The 8,674-nt window shown below is 40.5% G+C and overlaps 1 protein-coding gene across 2 annotated transcripts; it reads left to right on the forward strand.

Annotated features, from left to right (window-relative positions):
* Window positions 1-980: 980 nt before the first annotated feature.
* On the forward strand, window positions 981-8,428 carry zbtb22a (zinc finger and BTB domain containing 22a). 2 transcript variants are annotated; one of them, XM_010867395.4, is made up of 4 exons: window positions 981-1,234; window positions 1,752-1,969; window positions 5,478-6,294; window positions 6,548-8,428. In XM_010867395.4, exons 2-4 carry the CDS (start codon window positions 1,757-1,759, stop codon window positions 7,666-7,668), a joined length of 2,151 nt encoding a protein of 716 aa, XP_010865697.2. In that variant the 5' UTR covers window positions 981-1,234; window positions 1,752-1,756; the 3' UTR covers window positions 7,669-8,428. The 2 variants fall into 2 exon arrangements, with proteins under 2 accessions (XP_010865697.2, XP_019899616.2); XM_020044057.2 differs by lacking the exon at window positions 981-1,234 and adding an exon at window positions 1,267-1,328.
* Window positions 8,429-8,674: the final 246 nt, after the last annotated feature.

Here is an 8,674-nt window from a genome sequence, read left to right on the forward strand (position 1 = left end):
TTTCCTTGGCATGGAATACCCTCTCAGAACATGAATTTCAGAAGTTAAGAAGAAAGTTCTTTGTTTCTGGCCATTATGAGCCTGTAATCAGACCCACCAAAGCTGATGCGGAAGATACTGAACTAGTCTAAAGATGCCAGTTTTTTAAAATTCTTTAATCAGCAGCAGTTTTGAGAGGTGCTAACATAATCGCAAAAGGGTTTTCGAATGACCAATTTGCCTTTTAAAATAATGAATTTGGATTAGCAAACACAACATGCTATTGGAACACAGGAGTGATGTTTGCTGTTAATGGGCCTCTGTTGGCCTGTGTAGAAATTTAAAAGAAAATCAGCCGTTTACAGCTATAATAGTCATTTACAACATTAACAATGTCTACACTGTATTTCTGGTCAATTTGATGTTATTTTAATGGACAAAATGTGTTTTTCTTTCAAAAACGAGGACATTTCTAAGTCACCCCAAACTTTGAACGGTAGTGTACTCGATCTTTGTTCATTCATTTCAATAATATAAATGTAGTCTTTATTTATGTTTAAGGCACTTTGTATGTTTGTTTTTTTATATTAGAAAACCTTATTTAACTGATTAACTCTTTTTCAGGCGAACCTTTATTTTGAATATGTGCTGTAGGATTACGTGACCTTAATTCCGCTAGCATCACAATTCTGGTGAAGCTAATATTAACTATTCTTGTCATTTCCGAAGAAATCGACAAGAGACACTAGGCTCTGAAATGGATATGATGATTTCAGCATGAAATCTGCCCCAATAATCATAGAACTGTGCCACCCGACATAACTTCAGTTAGTAATAGAACTAGAAAAAAAACAAGAGACGCTTCAAAAACGCATTATGTACATATTTAGTATTTTATTGTTTCTTTAGGTGAAGCAAAAATAGATTATATTAAAACAAAATATTAACTTGTATTCCTTACATAAAAACGTGTAGTGCTGTTTAATATATAAACTGATGTATGGTAGTACTTACAATAGCTAATGGTCAAAGATGCTGGCTACACCGACAAGCTCAAACATTACTGTACACTCCCACCCAACTTTTCACACCCATCACCCATTTGACATGGTGATGGGGCTGTGTGGCGTCGTGTCGAGGGTGCGTTACCAAACGAGAAGGCAATTAAATATCCTGCAGAGTATGTGCTCTAGCTGAAATTATTGGCAAAATTTGAAGACTTATTTTGATTTTTTTTGAATAACTGAAAACGGAGGTAATAACAGTATAACTATAGTTAGAAAGTCGCCGACCTAGTAGTAGCACTAGCAGCTAATGTTGGAATTGCACAAGATTGTTTCATAACTCAGGTAGCCTAACTAAGCTAGCAACAAGTTGAATGCACTACGAAAATAGGTTGACAATTTTTGGTTTTCCTGTCTCTAATATTAGACTGGCAATCTGCGCAAGTATACGGTTGCAAATTTTTTAGTTAGGCCTTTCAACCTTTTGGTTGTTGCTAGCTAATGTAGCTTGCTAACTAACTAATATGTAGAAAGCTAACAAACGTTTTCTATGTAATGTAACCACACACACTTTACTAATGTTACATTCAGATTAATTTAATATGATCCAAAACCTAGGAATAATGGAGTACTCAATGTAGTTTAGAAATATATTGGGTAATTATCCTGCACCCCAATCAGATTGCTAGTTATATCTTCATGGCTCAGATAGCAAGTTGAATAGCTAACGTTAGCTACATAACGATATTTCTTCTTCCTTGACTGTAGGCTTAATGGACCAAGGAGGGATTAACATTTTCTCTGGCGCCCCCGTTGGCCCGGTTGTACAAGTTTGCTTTCCCAGTGTGCGTGCAGCAGTTTTGGACAGCCTAAATAGACAGCGGGAGGAGGGACGGCTCTGTGACCTTTCCATCCAGGTACAGGGACAAGTGTTCAGGGCTCACCGCTGTGTGTTGGCTGCCTCCTCGCCCTACTTTCACGATCAGGTTTGTTTTTCTGTGTGGTGTGCATATACATCTTTAGTTTGTAGTGCAGTTTGTACTCTGGACAGAGGGCCAATTTGGGCTCTACATAGTCCAAGAATAGGCTTCACACGTTTTGCATCTTCTTTCTGCGATTGTATTTCAACAAACAACCACATATTTTTCCTGTACATAATTTGACATTACCGCTATTTATATAGCCTGTTTATATAGCCTGACTATCGATGGTTTTCATGTGTCGTCACGGCATATGGGAACACCCACATAGCGGGCAAAATGGTCTCCTTCCATTGCCCACCACTGACAACTTTTACTAGTAATATTTTTACTAGTTATACTTATCCTACTAAATGCCAGATAGTTTCAGTTTCGTTTGATGCGCTAACCGCATATATACTATATTTGCAATCATATCTACATGTAATCAGTGTAATGAATGACATGGTCTGCACTGATGCACCCAACTCCAATGGTCTAGCTAAAGTTTATGAAGCTAGCTAAACCTCTCTTGTTAATCATATAGTGTTAGCTAAATTAAAAACAAAGTTAATACAGGAGAACATTGCACAAATCCAACCTTCTCCCCAGCAACCTAGGCTGTTAATGGTTGGGATGGGCTGATCAATACCAAAATATGGATACTTTCGATTCTCACTTTTCTTTTTGAGAATCGATCTTCACATAAACATATAATATGCTTTCTTTAACCACTTTTTATTATTTATTTTATCAACTCAATGTGTTTTCGGTGCTCAAAAATCTGTTTATAGGAACTAGTTCTGCTGTCTCCTTTCACTCCTAATATAGCCTGCACACAGGCACACTGTGAAACACACTCAGTTACAGTTAAAGAACTAGGAATTGACTAGGTTACCTGTGTGTTAATGGCAGAAAGGAAACAATGTATTGTTTGGGCTTATTTCACTCCAATAATCAAACGTGAAGTGACATCTGTACAATATTTTGGCAATACTACAAACTAGTATAAGAATCAACCACTTAAAACAGCATGACGAAGTACAGCAGAGGTGATCAGAGGAGAGAGAACACAGGCAAATACACCTAGATCTGATGACATATTGAGGCAGTTGTCTGACACAAGCCATACTTATATACACAGTATAGTATATGTGTATAGATAATATTTGTTTATTTTAATAATTTCAATACAAAGCAGGAAATCTTTTTCTTTTGCAGAATAGGCTATCACAGTGCAGAATATTAGTGTGTGCATTTACATGTAAACTAATACTATAATACACCGACTAAGGTTAATATTCCTGAGGATGTAAAAGTTGGTCATATTTTTAAACAATACCTGAATTCATTATGAATTTTGAGGAAAAACAAATATGTATTGCTCAGGATTTCTAAAGCATAGAAAATCTAATAGAATGTTCTCAAAGTAAAGATCTCAATGTCCCATAGGGAATACAACTCTTACCCCCTCCATAATTTGATCACAAAAGTGTCACTTATCAAATTGTGTAAATGCATTTTGGAACTCTTAAACTCTTTAATAATTACATGTAGCTACTTAGTCTAACCATTTTAGGTTGTGAATTATACGGTCCAGAAAGGCTTAAAAAAATTACATTTTAGCTTGTAGAATTTTTTTCTGTAATAGATGACTCCCGAAGAGCAGCAGAGATTACAAGAAATTTGAATGTCTTTTCCTTTCATTACAACCAGCAAATACAAACACAAACTATTAAAAGTATCGATATTGGTATAAGAAAATTGGTATATTGGTATATTGGTATAAGAAAATCGGTGGTATCGCCCATCTCTAGTCAATGGTGGTTCATTTAAACAGTAGAAATTGTTTACCTGACATTGGGAAAACGTGTATATTATTGATGGTACATTTGTCACAAGAGTCTGTAATACTGACTACTGCACCACGCTACACTGACCACCCATAGAACAAACGGTAATTTAGGTTAATTAGCACTCAACTTTGACAAAGAAGAACTTCTTCTTCTTCACCTCCTAAACAATTGCATTATTGACCCACCCTGGTCGAATGTACAGATAGCTGGCTACTTTTGTCCACTTTCATTTTGGTAGCAGTGTGCATAAGGGGATATATTCTCCACAAGGTATGTACACATCCCCAAAGTTCAGCTCGCTGTTTTCAATGATGTAAATAACGCAGCGGGTGCTGTATATGGGTCACAAGCAGCGTATGAATTTAACCACGGCCTTTGTGCCCCTATTACTATCAATCTCGTCAGCAGTTGGTTCCTAAGTTTGTTTGTAGTTCGCAACTGAGAACAACCACAAGAATGGAGTACATGCAGGTATGCAAGCTAGCTAGTTACTTATAGATAGCTGACATTAGTGCTTAACTGCATCAAACCCGCTTTGGAAGGTGCGTTCTTGAGCAACTGGGAAAGTTCCGACCTCCGAGTGGGAGAATACAGTAACGTTAGGTTTGACATCACTCGACATGGCAGCGTTTGTGGTGAAAGACAAAAAAACTAAAATGACTTGCTCCGCCCACAAATAAGTCACAACATTTGTATATTTAGGTTGTACCCAATAAGCACAGGTGATTGTTATGTTAAAATATATCTCGCGGTTTACTTTTGGGTAACTGAGGTAATGTTAGCCTTCTGACTAGCTAGCTTTAATGTTACTTAACTGTCAATAGATTTAATTTCAAGGATTAAAACACGATCATTTAACTTTTTATGTGGAAAAACAATATCAGTTATAATAAGTTATTATTCAAAGTATGCTATTAAAAAAGTTAATATGTATGTTTTTTATGTAATGTATGTTTTTTTCTTATCAGCAATTCAAGTTATTTGTAAGCTCCAAATACCCTTATTTCACTCAATGGCCTTTGTGCATGTGGCTCTTGTGCCCTAAACATTTTTGTGACACTGAAGGCCAAATAGCCTTGCCCCTAAAAGTGCCAAAGACTTTCCGTTTGTTTGCATACCTTTTTTTTTCATGTTTTTTTTCCCGGGATGATTTAAACACTCATGGGCTGTGAAAGTAGAATATTTGACCGGCTTGTGCACTAGCTCCATATAATTCCAAGTGTTAGCCACTATGTTTTAACAATGTTTTGCCCTGACTGAAAACTGTGAACTGAAAAAATATACTGTAAATTTGAAAATTTTGAAAATTTATTTAATGGTTTGAATTAATGACCAGCTTCCAAACTGTTGTTTAAATGTGTATAGGAAAAATAAGGCAACGTGTTCAGGGCAAATCTGGATTTCTGAGATTATATTCAAGCAAGCAAGCAAGTTTATTTATATAGCACAATTCATACATAGAAGCAATTCAATGTGCTTTACAGTGAAAAATAAAAATACAAAATGCAATGGAGTTAAAACAGTCAGATTTAAGTCATTTCTATTTTTGTCCTTCACTACAAAGGACACGTTTTTGTCTCCACTTTGTCATGGACACCTTCATTTTCTGTTCTACATTGTTGTCTGAAAAATACTGTCACTTTCTCTTGTAAAAGTTTTTTTTTTCCCTCACTCATCAGGTTTTGCTGAAAAACGTGACTACTGTGTCTCTGCCCTCTGTCATGGACCCAGTGGCTTTTGAAAGTGTACTGAGTTCCGCCTACACCGGCCAGCTGAGCATAGTGCGTGACGACATTGTCAACTATGTCACCGTAGCCAGCTTCCTCCAAATGTGGCATATTGTTGACAAGTGCACCGAGATCCTGAAGAGACCTCGACCCCCTACAGACTGCAACCCTGGGGGTGTTGCAGCTGCCACACAACATGGCGCCTCTTCGAGGCAGCAGTCCCCAAGCAGCACTGACTGCCTATATGTAGAGAGGGAGGGCAAAGGGAAGGAAAGGAGGTCATACAGCCAGGAGCAGAATGCGCTGCCTCCGCTAGCCACATGGAGAAGGCCACAGCCCTTCCCCAGGTGGGGCCGGCCCAGACCGTCACCGCAGCCAGCCATTTCCATCTCTGCCCAGCATCTAGCTGATTCACAGATGGATTCCCACCCGGCTGGGGAGAGTGACTACTCCAGTTGTGAGGAGGTGTGGATGTCTAGCCACAGCAAAGCCAGCCCCCTAGGTCATCACGATGTAAGAGGACAGGATCATAGCCCAAGCCGGCATGGGGGGTTTCCCAGTGAGGCGTTGAGACTAAGAGCGAGACTTAGACAGAGAGCTGCTCCACAAAGTGCCGACAAGTTGCATGGCAAGGACAGAGGAAGTGGAGGGGGCTTTGGGGAAGATCCTCAAGAGAAGAGAGTGAATGAAAGAGGTACTGAAGCAGATGAAGGGATGGGAGAAGAGGTGGAGGAAAAGAAGGAGGAGCCAGACCGGAGAGGACACTCTGGTAAGCAGTTTTACAATGTAAAATGACTGCTTGTGTTAGCTCAGTTTGATAGAGCATGGTGCGTACAATGCCAAGGTTGTGCCCTCAGTGAATAAGCGCATCTGCTAAATAACAAAACAACAACAATAAAGTTATGACATGGACATTGATATTGCCAGGGTGGTTAATCTGTTTATGAAATTGTTTGTTTTGACTCATTATGTGACAACTCTCTCATTGTACAATTTCCATTTCTGTGTTTGTCTTTTTCCAGGAGACTTCCACACTAGTGTTCTCCAAGTTGAGGAGGGAGAACAGACAGAGGGGAAAAAGAGTTCAGGGGAGTTGCAGAGGAAAGAGGAGAGACAACAGGAAAGCTCAGCCCTGACTTCTCCCCTTGCCGGGGAACAAGAGGAGGTGATTCCTGGTCCTTCTTGCCTAGCTCCTTCTCCCTCGACCCGAATGCAGTGGCAGGCCAGTCCCTGGTCTCAACAAGCGGCAAAACCACAAGCTGAAATGGAAGACCACCGAAGAGATGATGACGAAGAGGAGGAGGAGGAGGAAGAAGTCGACTTTGGCCGATTTGTGGATGGCGCCTTTGGAAGGGACACCTATGATGAGATTGAGGATGGCACTGGTCAAGTTTCTCAGAGACCCTTAGTACCTGCCTCTCCTGATGAGAGTGATTTTATCCTGGGGGCATCAGAGTTGAACTGGCCGTCTGGATCAAAGATGAACCAGGGTGGTGGTACCCCGGCCCCCACCTCTAGCCGTCACTTGTCCCCATCCCCTACTCCGTTCCCTCCTTCTTCCTCACCACCCATCCCTTCGTCCTCCTCCCTCTCACTTGCCGGAGCCCCTTACACAGGAAAAGTGCACTTCTGCCACTGCGGGAAGGCCTACACCCTAAAGAGTATGCGTGACCGCCATGTTAAGATGCAGCACCTCAACCTGCGACCCTTTGCCTGCCCCGTGTGCGCCAAGAGCTTCAAGATGAAGCACCACCTCACCAAGCATTTGAAGACCCATGGTGGGCTGCGGCCCTACGAGTGTGGCCTGTGTGGTAAGAAGGTCATCTGGAGGGACAGTTTCCTGCGCCATCAGGCCCGCTGCGAGAGACTGGCTGGCAGTTACGATGGAGTCGCAGCCAGCAACAACACGGCACCAGCTGCAGACATGGATGACGGTTATGCCTATGAGTTTGAGGAGGGGGAAGGTTTCCTTTCACAGGGGGGGCAGGTGAAAGTGGAACAGGCAGACTTTCAGGGTGAGGTGGAGTCTGGGATAAGTGGGTTGTTAGAGGGAGTGTCTGGGGGTGGGGCTCCGTTAGGTCCACAGACAAGGACGCTGGTTAGTCATAGCTTTAAGGAGGAAGCCAGTGACAGGTTTAGCTAAGCTAAAGGAGTGTGACTGGTTAAATATGGTGGGGCAGACACTTAGCAGACACACTCTCAGCCCTAAAATTATGTTTTTTGATATCACATCCGAGTGTACTTGCCAATGCACATGCCCAAGCAAGGGAGAGTGACGCTCAGAGTTTGCAAACTCTCTATGGAGTTCAGTGATTAGCTGGGCACCTCACAAGGAGCCTGACCAATGAGATTTGAGTCTTAGACAAAAATGTGTATTTGTGTTTATTAAATTTGACACTGGCTGTGGGTGTGACTATAGTTTGCATTGAATTATGGGTGATATCAACCCTGTAAGTGAGCAAAGTTGTTCATTTTCCCCCTCAAGTTAAATCAAGAGGTGAGTGGGCATCTTTTGTGAATTGGACTGGCACTTAAGATGCCAATCAAATTAAATCCTGTTTCCTCTGAGGGAAATGGCAAGGGCTTAGGGGTTAAAACATGGTAATTGTACTGCAGCCTTGAATAGGGTACTAGATATGATTATGTTCATAAATGCCAAAATGTAAACACTGATTCATGTTGATGACCATTTGCGAACACCCAAACTGCTAACTACTCTACGAGGTGCATTTCTTTGTGATGTTTAAAAAGATGCAATTTTCTCAGTGTGAATTGTGTGGTTTTACAAGTTTGTGATGTGATCACCAGTATATTTTGTATATTTAAATGAGCCAAATTATCTTATGGTCTTAAGATCTTTTTGTGAATGTAATAGACACAATAAAAATGTGGTTGAACAGGTATTGTTTGAATAGTAAGTTCAAATTATTATTTAGGTCAGATTGGTTAACTAACTGCAGTTTAAATGCGCCGTTTAAAAAAAACAATTTACAAACCAAAATAATTAAATAAAAATACATTGAATAAGGTCAGAACACACTCAAATTGTCACATTTGGTTACAGAAAAATATTTTGTCCGTGGCCAAAGTGGACTTTTTCAGCCTGTTTGTCTGTGGAAAGATGTTGGAAAATTCTGGCTGCAGATGAC

Source organism: Esox lucius, chromosome 10, assembly GCF_011004845.1.
Source record: "Esox lucius isolate fEsoLuc1 chromosome 10, fEsoLuc1.pri, whole genome shotgun sequence".
In the NCBI taxonomy this organism is placed as follows: Eukaryota; Metazoa; Chordata; class Actinopteri; order Esociformes; family Esocidae; genus Esox; species Esox lucius.

What these genes read in the sequence shown, in the direction of transcription:
- zbtb22a (XM_010867395.4), top strand. Translation starts at nt 1,757, where the DNA reads ATGGACCAAGGAGGGATTAACATTTTCTCTGGCGCCCCCGTTGGCCCG. An exon ending in CGCCCTACTTTCACGATCAG is followed by an intron (nt 1,970 to 5,477) that starts GTTTGTTTTTCT and finishes CTCACTCATCAG; the next exon opens with GTTTTGCTGAAAAACGTGAC. An exon ending in AGACCGGAGAGGACACTCTG is followed by an intron (nt 6,295 to 6,547) that starts GTAAGCAGTTTT and finishes GTCTTTTTCCAG; the next exon opens with GAGACTTCCACACTAGTGTT.